The 17,368-nt window shown below is 52.4% G+C and overlaps 1 protein-coding gene across 8 annotated transcripts in view; it reads left to right on the plus strand.

Moving 5' to 3' along the window:
- Positions 1–17,368, plus strand: part of SPTAN1 (spectrin alpha, non-erythrocytic 1) — a 514,843-nt gene that overhangs the window by 337,251 nt on the left and 160,224 nt on the right. For all 8 annotated transcript variants that reach the window (XM_069609174.1, XM_069609169.1, XM_069609172.1 and 5 more), the window contains 3 exons: positions 10,781–10,989; positions 11,294–11,414; positions 12,226–12,347. In XM_069609174.1, the coding sequence (XP_069465275.1) occupies positions 10,781–10,989; positions 11,294–11,414; positions 12,226–12,347 (452 nt within the window). The remainder of the gene's footprint in view (positions 1–10,780; positions 10,990–11,293; positions 11,415–12,225; positions 12,348–17,368) is intronic.

The raw sequence follows: 17,368 nt of genomic DNA on the forward strand, positions 1-17,368 counted from the left end.
CCACGCCCCGTATAGTGGAGAACCGTCTTTCTCATTTGAGCTTTCACTGAACAGGTTCAGGATTAGTCCATTAAGACTGGTAGAAAGGCCTTTCCTGAAACCTGTCTGCTGAGGGGGGAAGGATGTGTCTAGAGTCTACCCATAGAGTAAGTTCTTTCAGTATTAGTCTCATAAAGATTTTGCTGTCTATGTCCAAAAGGGCGATGGGTCGATAACACGCTGGGTTTTGCCTGTCACCCCCCTTAAAAAATGGAATAATAAGTGCGCTCTTCCATGATGGTGGGAAGACTTTATTCTTTAGAATTTCTTGAAATAAATGGAAGAGTAATTTTGCCCACAACTTTGGTCGGTTTTTGAGCACCTGATAAGTGAGGCCATTCAGACCTGCTGCCTTAGAGACAGAGGAGGATGTAATAAGGTCCTCAATTTCTTCCTCAGAGAATGTCAGCAACCAGGTTACGTTAGGGTGAGGATGATCTGAGTTCAGTTGCTTCAAAGTTTTTGGACAAATATTCCACCCACTTGTGCTCGGGGACTAAATTGTAGAGTGAGCTAGTTTGGCCGGTTTCCAGTTGGTTTAATGCCGCCCAAAAGTTCCTGCAATTATTTGCATTGAGGAGGAAAAGCATTCTCTCCCCGTCTTCTTGACGTTTTTGATGCTTGTAGTTCTTTGACCAATTCCGATACGTTTGTTTAGCCTTTTTGAGCTTTTGTATACAGCTGGGCTGGTCTTCTGTTTTATTTTGTCTTATATGGCGTAATGTTTGGCGCAGTATTCTCTTCTTGTTGAATGTTTCCTCATCGAAATTATGAAGGTGCATCTGCTCCCCTGCGGTCTTTCCTTCACTTGGCTGGCAGGTGGACCACATAAATTTCCCAAATTTTTCTGGGTGCATTTCATTTGCCCATATAACAGGAGGAACCGCCTCCAGAAGTTTGTTTAGCTTATTTCCCCCATTTCTGTATTTAACCACTTTCAGTCTACCTTTGTAACCCTCCAATTCCTGTGTTGACATGTGGGTTGGGGGCTCTCTGAATTTTGGGGAAGAGGAGTTCCAGCCTGGCGTGGTCACTCCCCCCTTCCCAATCCAGAGTAAGACTGGGACAAAGTGGGGTAAGAGATGATGAAATGAAGATGTAGTCTAAGGTTGATTGCAGAGCCCCTTGACGCCAGGTTGGTCCGGACACTTCCACAGACCTACTTTTTTCATTCATCATCTCCAGGTCCCATGACTGGAAAAAATCCCACCATTGCTTCCCTTTGCGTATAGTACTTTGTTTAGTTTGGCCAAACCTCACATTCCCTGAATTAATACAGTCAGTATTCAGGTCCCCTGCAATGATGATCTGTGCTCCCTCATATTTGCTCTTAGCCGTTGACAGTAGGAGGTGTAGGGATTTTATGAAGTCTTGGAGTTTTGACCTAGCAGGGTTCCAGTAGACATTAACCAGGATTAGGGTAAGCCGAGAATCCTTCGGTCCTATCTCTGCTTTGCAGGCTTGTATGCCCACCATGATGTTGCATAGTGGAACGATTTCTTTGACAGTAGAATTTTTGGTTGCTATTAAGAGGCCTCCTGCTGGTCTCCTTTCAGTTTTTGTGCGGCCTTAAGATTTTGTATTGTGAAGCCTTCTATTTCAATGGGGTTAACCAGCCATGTTTCCTGAAACAGCATGATGTCATTCTGTTGTAAAAGATTATTTTTTAGCTGCTTTTTCCTCAGGAAACTCGGCCCTCTGGTGTTCCAGGAAATTAATCCGAGACCCCTTTGTCTAAAGACTGTTCTGCTCCTCGCCTAGTTTCAGAAAGATTTGTGTGACAATTTCTGGGATTTTTGCTAACAGGTTCTCATTTAGTTTGGGCCCAGGTGAAACTTTGCTTTAGGGCTCTTGTCGTTCTGGTGGTGCCAATAGAGGAGGATGCGTCCTCCACTCCTGTCTGTTTAGGACCTAAGCGATTGACATACCTTCCTTCCTCCTCTGATTCAAATACCCGAAGACCTTCTTTAGCTAGATCGTGTTTGTTAGTGATGAGGGCCTGTTGCGCCTTTCTAGAAGTGAGGGCTATTTCCACAAATAATTTATCTTCTCTGATCGGAAATGAAAGATACTCAATGTCTTCTGAGGCAAAGAGAAACAAATTGTAGTTCTTTTTAATCTCTGGAAGTAGAACTGATCTGCTCAGTGATTTTTCCTTATTTTGTTTTTCTAATCTCAGCCACACTTTTGGAATGGTGAAATTAGGCTTCAGTTTCTTCTTTTCTTATGGGGGAGCAGTACTGTTTTCTTTCCAGTTTCTCTCTGTTGTCATCCTGAGGAGGAATTGCAAGATTTGTGAATTTCCCTAATCCATTCCGACAATCGACTTCAATAATTGTGGCTCTTGGTGGAGATGCTTCTTGGGCAGCTGTTAAGGGAGCAGCAATAGTGAGAGCGGAGGTGAAGCCTGTTTTCCCCATCTGTTTTAAGAAAATTGGCGCTAATTTTATAGCAACTTGATTTCCCTCCAATTTACCCACATTTGTTTTCCCCCTATTCAATTTTTGTTTAAAAAATATTGGGGCAATTTTGATGTTTGTATGGGATGATTTTTGATTTTTGTTATTAAGGGCTGCAGATGGAGATGTTATAGGGTCCGTTTGCATACCAAAGTTTGAAGTTTGAATTTTGCTAACACTGGGACCTTCCTTGCAATTTGGGCCTGCCTTTTTCTTCCCTTTTTCCCCCGGTGCACATTTATTGGCTTGTGAAGTAAGCGGATATGTGATCTGAGAGGGATTGGAAAGAGGCAGAGCAGCTGTACTGGTTTCCGCTGTCTTTTCACCAGACGGAGTGGTCAGATTTTTCAGAAATGTGTTCTTTCCTGTTTTTTTAGGAACATTGTTTCTCTGGTTCTTTGATTTCTTCGTGTTTTTGTCATGTAAAGTAAAGGGAGTGGTTTCTTTGGACCTGCCCCCTTTTTTCTTTTTTTGCCGCTTTTTGCTTTTGGTTTTCAAAGGTTCTTCTGGGCTCTGGCTCCCACTGCCGGTCAGTTGATCTTGTGTATTATCTCCATCCGTTTTTTGGGCGCTATCGCCAGTGTCTTCAATGGTGTCAATGTCGACATTTGCCAGTCTTCGAAATTCTTCCAGAATAGAGTCTGAAAGCGGGGTGTCGTCAAAGCAATCTTTTTCACCCTCCCCTGTTGGAATCTCATTCTGGTTTTGGGAGTTTTGTATTTCCGAAGGGAGCTTCTTTAAGAGTTCTTGAGTTGTAACACTACTTTTTGCTCCCTCTTTCAGTAGATTATGGATTTGGGCAATGTCTAACCCTTGTTTGACACCCTCAATTTGGGTTTCTTTCAGAATTGGAATCAAAATTGCATTCATGTTGTTAGTGGCAACCAGTGCTGATTCATTCTTCGAGATTTCATGTGACATCTCCAAGAGGAGACCCGCTTGTGTCTGTACCTCTGGACTTTCTCCTGGTGGAGGGGATCTTTCGGGAAAGATTGCTGTCGGATCTTCCAATTGGTCTTGGTTGATTGGCGAGCTCGCCCTATTGTCTTGGTTGGTATTTACGGGCGTTTGATTATTTTCTTCACTCTCTATTGATGAGTATTTTCCAAATTCGTATTGTCGTGGGAGGGTGGCTGCCAGATGGAATCAATAATGTCAACCAGGTCGTTGGCACTCTTGTTTCTTTTTCTGCAGAAGTGGTCCTTAATTCTGCTCTGAATCTTTCGTGTCGTCAGGGTATACTCCAGCCCTCGTTTCCAACCTTTCTGGATATGGAGGTTTGGGAACGACCCCTCAGGGGTTTGCTGACTCTCTGTATTACTGAGTGTAGTTCGTAGCACATACCGGCTGAGCTATAGCAGGGTCGAGAGTGGTAGATGCCCCCTGGCCAGCCTCGCTCCCAGCCTCCAAATATGACCCATCCTGTCCAGCCATATCTTCCTCAAGAGGTGAACTCCGTAATCTCATTATGGGCCTTAAACAAAGACAGATGCTTGTACCAATTAATGGAGTAGCCTTTGAATTTGTTAACCTTTTTGGTGCAGCCCCAGTGCGCCAAACAGTCGCTTAACAGTCCCTGGGCTTTACTCCTACCGGGCTTAACGCCGCGAGGGTGACTGTGGCTGCCCTTTAAGGTGGTTGAGAGTCACGTGATGAGCACGTGACTGGCAGCAGTCTCCGCCCCCTCTGGGGAACAAGTGTGGAACAGCAAGAGTCTCCTGACTCGCAGTGCTGGTGAGGAAATGACAAAACAAACGCACGTTCGTTTCAGGAAAAGTTCAAATAATGCAGCAGAAGCACCAGGGGCATTACCCGAGCAGTTAAAACATGGCCTATGCACGCCTAGACATGCATGCTCCTGGTCCCTTTTCCATGTAAGATTGGAACATTGCATAGCAGTTGAGCTTCACACCTAAAACCTTCAATTATCTTTTTTTCAGGTCTTTGGGGTTGTATTAGCTCCCATTAATCATTAAATGTTCAGAGACATCCATGTATATAACTTGCTTCTCCAGCATGGGGTCTGGCATGGATTCACATGCTCATGAATATTCCCCGTCGTCAGGCTGGGAATCCTCGGTAAAGAAAAAACCAGTATCAGTTTCGTTTCTGATCTGTCTTTCGTAGTAATAACCAATCACTGGTCTCTGCGTCATACTGACCACAGCCAATGACTGCCCTCTACCTAAGCACCGCCTCTGGCAGCCATCTTCAGATTTTTACCGCACGTTCATGTGTTGGGATCCTCGTGCTATTGCTCTCGAGCGTTAGTGCTATTTTTTCGCGCTTTTTCACAAAAAACTTCGATTTTCGGTCAAAAGAGCCTCAAGCTCCACCGATCCTACATCCGATCAACGGGGACCCGTGTCGGATTCATCTGTGCCCCTCAAGGGTGAAGATTTCGTCGAGCTACACTTCGGAGGACTCCAGAAGCTTCTCAGGCCCGGTCTCGGAGATGGCCCAGGAGAAGGGAAGCTCGACGCCCGGAAAGCTGTTCAGGGCCTGCCCTGGATGCCAGCTGCAGAACGTCTTCAAGGAGGACGAACACTCTTTCTGCCTTTACTGCCTTCATGGGGACAAGACGCACGTGGAGAAGGACTGTGCGTTTTGCGGCAACATGTCGGAACGGACCATGAAGGACCGCCATCAACGTCTCGCCAGCTGGCTGGAGGGTAAGAGCCCGTCTGGCGAGAAGAAGAAGAAATCTGAGCGGTCTTCTAAGACCTTTGAGGGCGCCCCGGCGACGGGGGCCCAACATAAGGCCAAGCACCGCGAGTCCGCTGGCACCGGGAGCGCCGAACGGTCGGGCTCTACGGGCGCCAGGCAGGGCGCACCCTCCCCGGCACCATCAACCACGAGCCAACGCTCTGGGTCGGGTAAGAGGAAGGCCGAGCACCCGGCGAAGCTCCTGGAGAGACCCCGGTCGAGCTCTAAGGCAGAGGAGGAGCGTGGCAGTGCCCCCTCCCTCAAGGATAAGGCGGTGAGCGCACCTAAGGTGGTGAAGGCCTTGATCCATTCGACCAAGCCCTCTATCGAAACGGTCGCGGCGGCCCTGGCCCAGCCTGTGGAGGCTGCACCAGTGGTGGCGGCCTCGGGGCCCAGAATCTCCCTGCCTCCCCGGAGGGAGTCTTCTTTCGTGCCCATCGATAGGACCCCCGTGAAACCCTCCGTGGGGAAGAAGGGGGGGCAGGGCGTCGTCGTAGATTCGGCCTCAACCTCAGAAGAGGAACTGATCGAGGTCTTAAGCCACGGCCTAGGCGTGGAACAAGACCAGCCCGTCGGAATGGGCCCCGACGCAGGTGACGACGACGACATCGTCGAGGATACCGACGGGGCCCCTGCTCGCCCGTCGGATTCCCCTCTGCCAGCGCCGCAAGACAACTCAGCGGCCATTTTGTTGGCTATACAGTCCTTATGCTCCGAGATAAGGACGAGACTACCGTTACCGACGGAGGAACCTCTCCCGTCGGGGGATCCAGAACCGGGACCTTCTGGTGTTCCCCCTACCAAGAAAAGAAGGATCCATCCACCGCCTCCTTTTCAACCGTCGCGCCCCGTCCAGCCCTCCTCCCCGTCCACCCGAGGGGATGATACGGGGACTGACACGGCAGCGACGGGTACGGACGACGAGGCATACGACGAGGATTTTCCGTCGTCGCCTCCCCCCAGGGCTTCTCCGCCCGACGAGATTGGATCGTTCCACTCAATGATCGCCAGGGCATCCGAGCTTTTCCAACTCTGCCCTGAGGAGAAGAAAAAGGAAGGCTTCCTTTACCAACGGCGCGAGACCAAGAGGAAGACGGTCCTCGCAGTGCCTCTGTTGGACGACATTTGGGATGAGGGCCTTTCCCTCCTCAAGAACCCTTCCACGACGCCAGCGAAAAGAGACCGGTACGAGAAAAAGTACCGGGTCCCGGACTCGGCCCCCCTATGCCTCCGGGCGCAGCCTACCCCGGACTCCGTCGTCTCCGCGGCAGCCAGGAAGAAAGCGGGGGGGGGTGCGGCCTCCACGTCGACTTCCCCGCCGGACGGCGAGGGAAAGAAATTGGATGCCATGGGACGCAGAGTCATCTCGTCGGCGGCGACGACGATTAAAGCGGCCAACGCCTTGGCTATCGTGGCCCGCTACGACAGGGAACTCTGGTACAAGATAGCTCCCCTGCTGGATTTTCTGCCGGACGACAAGAGGGCGGAGGCCCTTGAGATCCTGCAGGAAGGTGAGGTGGCCTCGGACCACGCCATCACCGTGGCGACGGACATCGCCGACACTGGGTTCCGCCAGATGGGCAACGGCGTTTGCCTTCGACGTCGCGGATGGCTCAAGGCTACGGACTTTCGGCAGGACGTCCAGAACAGGGTCCTGGACATGCCCTTCGACGGGAACAACCTGTTTGGGAAGACAGTGGACGATTCCCTTCAGGCCATCAAGGCGGATACTGAGACGGCCCGGGCCCTTGGAGTGCTGCAGCAACGGCGGACGCCCTTTCGGAGCGGCGGAGGCAAGGGCGCCTCCAAAGGTTCCGGCGGCGGTTTCGCTTCCTACCGTCAAGCGGCCCGCTCGTCGTCGCAAGAGGCCTACAGAGGACGAGGCAAGTCTGGCGGCCCCCGCCGTCGTCGCCAAGGAGGCCAAGGCGGCAAGGCCGCGTCCAAGCAGGATTGAACCGGCCGTGGGGTCGGGCCCCCACCGAAGCACCCCGGTGGGAGGCCGGCTGGCGGGCTTCGTCAGCGTGTGGGAGTCCATCTCCACCGACCGTTGGGTGCTGGACGCCCTGGCCCGGGGCCACGCGCTCGAGTTTCAAAGAAGGTGCCCGCGCGTCCCCCCCGTGGCCAGGAAAGAACTTCACGTCCCTCAACTTCTCCTGGAGGTAAAGGCGATGCTCAGAAAGGGCGCCATCGAACTCGTCCCAAAGAGGCTTCGGGGCTCCGGAGTCTACTCGCGTTACTTCCTCGTGAAGAAGAAGACGGGAGGATGGCGCCCCATCCTGGACCTGCGACGCCTGAACAAGTTCATCAAGGCGCAGAAGTTCCGGATGGTCACCCTCCAGCACGTCCTGGGTCAGCTGGAGGAAGGAGACTTCCTATCGTCGTTGGATTTGGAGGATGCCTACTTCCACATTCCCATCCTAAAGGGGCACCGAAAATTCCTCAGATTCGTGGTCCAAGGGCGTCATTACCAGTTCAAAGCCCTTCCCTTCGGACTGCGGTCGGCACCCAGGGTTTTCACCAAGTGCCTCGCACCGGTGGCGGCGCAGCTGCGCCGCGAGGGGATTCACGTCTACCCCTACCTGGACGACTGGCTCATCCGCGCCAAGACGAGGGAGCTCGCCGTGGTCCACACGGCAAGGACCGTCCAACTCCTCACGGACCTGGGATTCTCCGTGAACTACGCCAAATCCCACCTGGTGCCCGCGCAAGTCGCACTGTTTCTGGGAGCGAGGCTCGACACAGTGTCCCTTCTGGCCTCCCCGTCGGAGGAGAGGACCAGGACCATCTTGGGCAAGGTGCAACGGATGTTGGTGGCCGACGCGGCCAAGGTGAGGTCCATCAAGTCCCTCCTCGGGATGATGTCTTCCTGCATCTACCTCTTTCCCATGTGCAGGCTCCGGATGCGCCCGTTGCAAGAGTTCCTGGATGCGCGCTGGATCCAGACGACGGGCAGCTTCGAGGAAAGGATCAAGCTCGACGAGAGTTTCCGACGAGCGATACGGTGGTGGGGCACCCGCGCGCATCTGACGGCGGGCATGGACTTCCAGACCCCAGCCCACCAGGTGACTGTGACCACGGATGCCTCCCTAGAAGGGTGGGGAGCGCACACCGAAAATCTGCACGCAAGGGGACTCTGGCTCCCGACGGAGAAGTCCCTGCATATCAACGTCCTGGAGCTCCGTGCAGTGTTTTGGGCCCTCAGGTCCTTCCTTCCGTCCCTCAAGGGCAAGGTGGTGAGGATCTTCACCGACAACACCACCACCATGTTTTACATCAGGAAACAGGGCGGAACCAGGTCCCCAGCGCTGTCCAAGGAGGCGCAGGACCTGTGGCATTGGGCCGTCGCCCAAGGGATTCTTCTGGTGCCGTTTCATCTGGCAGGGATAAAAAACACCATCGCCGACTCACTCAGCAGGGAGCTGCGCTCGTGCCACGAGTGGGAACTACGGCAGGATCTGGTGGATCGCCTCTTCCGACGGTGGGGCACACCCCAGATCGACCTGTTCGCGACGGCGACGAACACCAAGTGCCGGAGGTTCGCCAGCAGGTTTCCCCAGACGAGGAGCATGGGCGATGCTTTCTCGTTCCCCTGGGAGGGCCTGTTCCTCTACGCGTTCCCTCCCTTGCCTCTGCTAATCCGGCTCGTCAACCAGCTCAAGAGGTCACGGTGCAGGATGATCCTCGTCGCACCTGCGTGGCCGAGGCAGATATGGTTCCCGGACCTTCTGGACTTGTCGGCGTCCCCGCCAATCAAGCTGCCGGCGGACGCGGATCTACTCTCCAGGGAAGGAGGCGCCATCCTCCACCACGACCCGAAGTCGCTGAACTTGCAGGCCTGGCTCCTGCAGCGCTAGAGTTTGGAGGATACGACATACCGGCCGATTGCAGAGAGGTTCTTGCAAAGGCCAGGGCGTCCTCGACTCTTAAATGCTACGGACACAAATGGAAGAGGTTCTCTGTCTGGTGCCACGCACAGAAGGTTAACCCTCTACGGATTACGGCTCCCCAAGTGCTGCCGTACCTGCTGACGCTGGCCAAAGCTGGTCTGGCACACGCGTCCATCAAGATTCATCTTGCTGCGATCTCCCGATACACCAGAACCACGGGCCGGACGTCCTTGTGGTCTCATCGTCTGGTGAAAGAGTTCATGAAGGGACTGTTCAGATCGTTCCCGCCGGTGAAGGCTCCGGCCCCGGCGTGGGAGCTCAACGTGGTGCTGACCAAACTCATGGGACCTCCGTTCGAGCCTCTGCACTCGGCCCCGTTGAAGTTTCTATCGTGGAAAACAGCTTTTCTCGTGGCCATCACCTCCGCACGACGAGTGGGAGAGATCCAGGCCCTTTCCTGCAAGGCCCCGTACTTGACTTTCCACGACACGAGGGTAGTGCTCAGGACGCACCCCTCCTTCATGCCCAAGGTACCGTCGGACTTTCATCTCAACGAACCCTTGGTGTTACCTGTGTTCTTCCCGTCGCCTTCGTCGCCGGCTGAGAGGACTTTGCACTCGCTGGATGTAGCTAGAGCGCTGAAGTTCTACGTGGACCGCACGAAAGGTTTTCGGAAGACGTCACAACTCTTTGTGAACTTTGGACCTGTCAATCAGGGGAAGGCTCTCTCGAAGGCTTCCATCTCCAGATGGCTCTCCGGCTGTATCATGTACTGTCACCGGTTGGCAAACCGACCGCTGCCTGGCCGTCCGAGAGCCCATTCCACCAGAGCGATCGCAGCTACCACGGCGTTCCTATCTGGTGTGCCCCTGCTGGACATATGCAGGGCTGCTACGTGGAGGTCGACGCACACCTTCACGAAATTCTACTGCGTCGACCGGGATTCCAGGGAGGAGTCCAGGGTCGGCCAAGCAGTGCTGCGCAACCTGTTCGCCTGAGGTGAGCCTGGTGAGGAGGTAAGATGCTTAATGTTGAGTTGATGTGATGCTTAATGTTGAGCCTTTGCCACCTCCCGTGGTTGTGCATGTGTGTACTGCTATGTATTCTTTATTCATGAGCATGTGAATCCATGCCAGACCCCATGCTGGAGAAGGAACAAGTTACTTACCTGTAACTGTTGTTCTCCAGCATGGGTCTGGCATGGATTCACATGCGAACCCTCCCGCCTACCCCTCTGCGGCTCTTCACTTGGTCATACTGCCACTTCACGTGCTTCCAAATCTGAAGATGGCTGCCAGAGGCGGTGCTTAGGTAGAGGGCAGTCATTGGCTGTGGTCAGTATGACGCAGAGACCAGTGATTGGTTATTACTACGAAAGACAGATCAGAAACGAAACTGATACTGGTTTTTTCTTTACCGAGGATTCCCAGCCTGACGACGGGGAATATTCATGAGCATGTGAATCCATGCCAGACCCATGCTGGAGAACAACAGTTACAGGTAAGTAACTTGTTCCTTCCTAAACAAGCAAACTGAATTTGTTCTAAATCAAATTAGCTTATTACATAGTTTAAAAGCAAGATACTACTACTCCCCTCCTACCTTCTGAGGTCCCCATCCCCCCGTTCATCTCTCCTGGCATTGGGTGCACCAACTGTGGTTTGCCTTCCCTTTCTTCCCGTTCTTTAGGACCGCCTGAAGGATCTGAACAGCCAGGCAGACAGCCTGATGACCAGCAGCGCCTTCGATACCACGCAGGTGAAAGAAAAGCGTGATGCCATCAACGATCGCTTCCGGAGAATCAAGAGCATGGCGTCTGGTCGCCGTGCCAAGCTCAACGAGTCCCACCGCCTGCACCAGTTCTTCCGGGACATGGACGATGAGGAATCCTGGATCAAGTGAGTAACGCCAAACCCACCAACGTGCATTCCCCCTGCTCTCTGCCAGTGAGGGTGGCCTGCTCTCCGAAGGTTGGGGACTTAAGAAGTATCACTACTTTGCCCATGACCAGGGTCTGCAGGAAAAATGGGCCTCTAACCTTAAGTCCCGGTCTCAGAGTAGCACCACAGGGCATCCCCACCTACACATTGCCTGACAAATGGATTTCTCTTGTAACGGTGGGGGGGGGGCGTGCCTGGGGCCAGAGTAAGTCACGGATATGGTCCTCTCCGTCTGCTTCATTGTCTTTTTTTCCCACTTAAGGGAGAAGAAGCTGCTTGTGAACTCCGAAGATTATGGGCGTGACCTGACTGGAGTGCAGAACCTGCGGAAGAAGCACAAGCGTCTGGAGGCAGAACTGGCTGCACATGAGCCAGCAATCCAGGTGACTGCTAGGGAACCTGTGAAAAATCAACGCTTTCCACAACAACACTACCCAATATTGAGTTCAATTTGATTTTTAAAAGCAGTGGTCTGATTGGGAACTGCGAAGGGAGGAGGGTGAAGTGGGGGGGGGGATGCGGGAGGACTGGATTTAGGGTGGAGACAATAAGGTAGAAGCTTTCAAAAAAGGCATGGGAAAACCAGGCAAGTTTGAGAAGTGTTTTTGGCAGAGGCTTTTTACTAAATGCTATTCTCACATTGAAGCATGTGCGGGATTGATGGAGGGGCCTGTTTACAGTTTGAGAGCACAGTAATAGCAACAGGGACAATTATCTAATTGGGTTGTGTAGGTGCAATTGAACAGCTGTCCATCCATCCAGGCAGGTCAGTGATCAGCTACACTTCGAATATGATACTTTCTTCCAGACCTGAAGCTCTGAAGGGAGTTGAGTACTGTCCTAGTGAAAGGTCAGGGGATAACATTAAGGTGCTTGGGAAGAGGGATTTCTATGAGCAAGGTAGCCAGGGCAGAGATTGGAGGTCAAGTTTGCGCTCTGTTGTAGAGCACCCCATCCCTCCAGGCCACCTACCTGTGGGTTCTCATGCCTTTCGTGTGTGCATGTGATTCGACGCTCACTTCTGTCCTGGTTCAATTTTACTCAACACCTGCGTTTTGTCCTAAGCTGTCCGCGCTACCTGCTCCCTTACGGTGAATTATGTTCCGTCATCTTAAATTCAACTTTGCATAAATCTTTTTTTCGTGTTCATCTGGGGCTCTAGTCCCCTTAACACCTTTTGTTCACCCCTCTCAGGGAGTATTGGACACTGGACGAAAGCTCTCTGATGATAACACCATTGGGAAAGAGGAGATAGAACAGCGCTTGGCACAGTTTGTGGAGCATTGGCACGAGCTGAAGAAGCTTGCAGCTGCCCGGTGAGTGAGACCATTGTGGTGTTCGTGAAAAAAAATATTTTAGACTGATAACTGCAATTAAGAATATTTGTGTTTTACATTATCGCCTTGTGGTAGGTCTCATTCATTAATAACCTGTGGAGTGTTGAAAGAGGGATCGCGTTTGAAAATCTAACTGTACAGACAGTATAGCCTGCGGATTGTTACGAAAGCTACAGTCCAAGACTACTGGCAGTGTAGAGCAAATCCACAGCCAACTCCGTGACAATCCAGGTTGATTTGATTTATGTAGGAGCAACTTGTGACCGAACATCCATTCCTCTACCTTGTATTGTATATTTCTGATGTTTGTTAATCTGCTTAGAATCACATGCTGTGCATAGGTCCGACATCCAGTGGTCACTGCGGAGTATTGCATTTTGTTTTTCGTAGTCGAAAAGGGGACGTCGACAAGGCGTGTCTGTAACACTATCCCTATAGTGACGTGCGTTGTACCCACAATCCCTCACGCGTCAAGGTCCCTCAGATTGTTTTTTTCCGCCCAGCTACTGGTCGCCTTTACGCGGAGCTCCTCGAGAGACATTGCAGATTTCATCTCCTCGACCTTTGGTCGTTTTCCTATATTAATATAGAACATATCGATCCCCCCCTCGAAGCTGTCTCCGCCGAGCAAGATCTTCAACGGAGGGGACGAGCGGAGGAGATCCTTCGGCGTTGCCGAACACGTGGCCTGGCCTCGCAGGCCAAATACAGTAGGGAGAGTGGGGGTCGTGGGACATCTCTAGTTCTTTTCTGAGAATGCCTTTCCTTTTCCCCTTCCTTTCCCTTGGGGTGGTTATCACGATTTATTGCCTCGGCTATGGAGAGGACACCCTTTAGGTTTTGCCCGCTTTGCAAGGGCAAGTTTACTTGGAAGGACAAGCATTCACGGTGTAACCGCTGCTTGCCCCTCGATCAAAAAGAGGAAGGTTGCACGGCTTGTCGGCTTCTTAAGCCGAAGACTCTAAAAGACCGTAGGGTCAAGAGGTGGGCGGCCTACGCTATGTCGAAGGCCGGCGCTCCACCCACCGTTGCTACCTCCGACAGTGACGAGGAACGTGATACCACGACCTCCGCTACGGAAGTCGAAAACCCCCCTAGAGAGCGCATACGCGCTTCGTCTGTCCCCGGCCCCGACGGGCTCGGCTCACGCCCTGCTTATGGGGATGAACACCCCGGCGACATTGACGCACACAAGACCACACATAAGCACACAACCCATGGCTCTTCTTCGTCGAAGGCGAAGAGAGCATCAGAGCCCAAGGAGACGCAGGTTTCACCGGCGGCCTCCTCGGACCGTTCGGGTTCGAAGCCCCTCTCGCAGCCGCGACCAGCGTCTGGGCTTTCGGCAAATAAGGGCGCCGCCCCCAAATCATCGGCCGGCGCGCATCAGCAGAAAGCGCATGCCGCCGTAGAGCGATCGACACCCATAATGTCGAAACCACAGTCCTCCGCTGACAAACGAGTCGCTGAGAGCTTGGCGAGGATCATGGTAGCCGACGCCCACAAGCGTACGCCGAAAGACTCGTCGAGCGCTACGCTAAGATCGAAAGACACGCCGAAAATGCCCGAAGAAAGGCAGGGACGATCTCCTTCAGTCGAAGGGATTCCCAACACACCTGAACGCTTTTCGGAGGGCGACGGGACACTTTCCTCGACGTTGTGGGAGAGGTCGAGCCGTTTTCAGCTACAAGACACCAATTTTCCCCCGCTAGACCGCTCAGGGGTACCCCATGAAACCATGGAAAGGCTCCATCTCTGCATGGAAAGAATGGAGAGGTTTATGAATACCCAGAACCCTCCCACTCCCAAGAGAATGGCCTCAGGAGGACCCCAGGGCCAAAATTCCGAGACTAGTCAATCCCCACCAGGACACAGCCTCAGACTTCCATAGTGTGTATGACCTCACTGGGGAAGAACATTATTTTGAGGAAGAGGATGATTTTATGGACGAGGAAGAGGGACAGAACCAGGAGGAAGGTCTGGAAGACAGCCCAGACTTGATAGGAGAAGGCTTCGGAGAAAATCCAGAAGAAGGACCTTCTCACCCCTGGCAATCCCCATCAATATATTCCGACACTGATGTCCTGAACCTAAATCCTCCTGACAATTCACCTATTAGAAACACATCTCCCATTGATGATCAGCCCACATTTAATGCCCTGTTGCGCAGAGCAGCAGCACATTTCGAACTGGACACTGGGGAGCTCTCTCCTGAATTAGACTTTGTGGAAAGAGTAATTAAGGAGAAACCCCCGGTCAGTCAGACCATTCCCCTCCTTGCTTCGGTGAAGAGAAGAATCATCCCTTCGCTGTCCACACCCGCACTAATCAGAGGGGTCAATCCTAGAATTGAAAACCTTTTCACTCCTTCACCCTCAGACCCGCTGTACATCAGGGGACATTCCATTCCGGTTTCCCTGGTAGTAACCAACACAAGAAAGAGGGCAGGGGTACCACTTTCCACCAGTGAGGCACCACCTGACAAGGAGGGCAAGCGGTTATATGCCCTTGCAAAAAGAGTTACATCCTCGGCTGCCTTTTCGGCAAGAATTGCAAACAACAATTCTTTGCTCGCTAGCTATGCGGACGCGCAGTGGGCCAAACTGCGCAAAGACGCCGAAGAAGCGCCGGAACCATTACGTACACGCCTGCTTACAACTATTGGCGAAGGAACCCAGGTCAACCAGAGTATTGTAAAGAGCTCTCTGGATGCGGCAGAAACTGCGGGACGTTCCCTAGTTCAGGGAATAATCCTAAAACGCCACGTATGGCTGCGCAACTCAGGGTTCAAACCGGAGACACAGGCGTCTTTAATAAATAAACCTGTTGAAGACTCAAACCTCTTCGGAAAGCGGTGGATGAGGCTCTGGAGATTGCTAAAAAAGAGTTCGATACTATCAAAACTCTTGACCAAATCTCTAAGCCCTCTACCAGGCGCGGTTATGGCAACAAACGTTTTTTTCGTGGCCAACGCCAACAACAAAACCAGCAGCAACAGTACCCTGCCACCAATTTCCAGACCAATAGTGGCCAGTACAGCCAAAGAGGCCAGCGCCGGGGCAAAGGAAGAGGCCGGGGGTCCACCCCCAGAGGCTCCCAAGCCCCCAACAACACCAAGTGACGCGAAGATTCGCGTCCCCTTCCATGCTACACCGGTCGGGGGCCGGATAACATCCTTTCTTCCAGCATGGGAGGGTATAACGTCAGACCGCTGGGTACTTTCCACCGTAGCCCACGGATACTGCATCGAATTCAACAGTTCCCCAACATACAAACCCCCGAGGGGACGTCTCATGACACCGGAACATCTTGCCATCCTTCTCCAAGAAGTACAACTACTGCTGGAAAAAGGAGCCATAGAGGTCGTACCTCTATCTCAGGTAACGGAAGGTATTTATTCAGTGTACTTCCTTGTACCCAAAAAGGATCTAACCATGCGCCCTGTATTAGATCTGCGCCCAGCGAACAAGTTTATCAAACCCCAAAAGTTTCGTATGGTGACCTTACAAGAAGTGATCCCACTGCTATCACAGGGAGATTACATGACAACATTGGACATGAAAGATGCATACTTTCATATTTTAATGTTGCCAGCGCACAGAAAATACCTCCGGTTCATGATAGAGGGCAAACACTACCAGTTCAGAGTGCTACCCTTCGGCATAGCATCTGCACCAAGGGTATTCACGAAGGTGCTGGCAGTGGCAGCGGCCCACCTGCGCAGGTTGTCCATCCCAGTTTACCCTTACCTCGACGACTGGCTCATAACAGGGGATTCTTACGAAACATGCTTCTCCAATACCCAAAAGACTGTAGACCTTTTGTTCCAGTTGGGCTTCTCCATCAACGAAAAGAAGTCCAGCCTAGACCCCAGTCAAATCAAACAATTCCTAGGGGCTCTAATTCAAACAAAGGACGGCCTCGTCTTCCCCTCCAAAGAGAGGGTCCAAAACATGCTGTTTCAGATCCCTCAATATGTGACCGGTCGAGAGGTGACGCTACGCAAAGCAATGCGCTTGCTAGGCATGATGGCGTCGTGTATTTATTTGGTACCTCACGCGCGCCTGCGCCCAATGCAAGAGTGGCTCAACAGCCAGTGGTGTCAGGCCAGCGGACTATGGGACGATCTAGTGGTAGTCTCGCAGGCCTTAGTTCTCTCGCTACGGTGGTGGACAAAGGAAAACCTGGAAAAAGGGAAACCCTTTGCCACACCCGCGGCGGAAGCCACTCTAACCACAGACGCATCCCTCACAGGATGGGGGGCTCACCTATCCCATCAGACTGCTCACGGAGTGTGGACTCCGAACGTAGCATCCAAACACATCAATCTTCTGGAGCTACTAGCGGTGTTCAAGGCGCTAAAAGCCTTCCAGGAACACCTACAAGGCAGGACAGTGATGGTCCTCACAGACAGCACCACAGCCATGTATTACATCAACAAGCGGGGGGGAACCCACTCTCCAGGACTGTCCAAACTGGCCCAAAATATATGGAAGTGGGCTCTCAAACAAAATATGTTCCTACTGTCACAACATGTACCAGGGGAACTCAATCTGCTGGCAGACCAACTCAGCAGGGATTTTCCCCTGCCCGAAGAGTACGAATGGCGACTGCACGAAGACATCGTCTTCGACGTCTTCACGCAATGGGGATTCCCAGAAATAGACCTGTTCGCAACCTTGGAGAACTCACAATGCCAAAGTTACGCCTCCAGGTACCCCCAGAACCAATCCAAGGGGAATGGTCTGTCGATTCAATGGTCAGGGAAATTTGTTTACGCTTTTCCCCCGACTCCCCTTCTCAACAAGGTGGTGCACAAAATGCACCAGGAACAAGTAACCATGATACTGGTGGCCCCAATGTGGGCCCGACAGCCATGGTTCGCTCACTTGATGGAGATGTCTCTATCTCCCCCAGTGAAACTCCCCTGCCCGTACAACATGCTGTCACAAGACAAGGGCAGGACTCTGCATCCATGCCCCCAGAACATGAACTTAGCA

The sequence above is a fragment of the Ambystoma mexicanum genome, chromosome 8, assembly GCF_040938575.1.
Source record: "Ambystoma mexicanum isolate Mex_15411 chromosome 8, UKY_AmexF1_1, whole genome shotgun sequence".
Lineage (NCBI taxonomy): Eukaryota > Metazoa > Chordata > Amphibia > Caudata > Ambystomatidae > Ambystoma > Ambystoma mexicanum.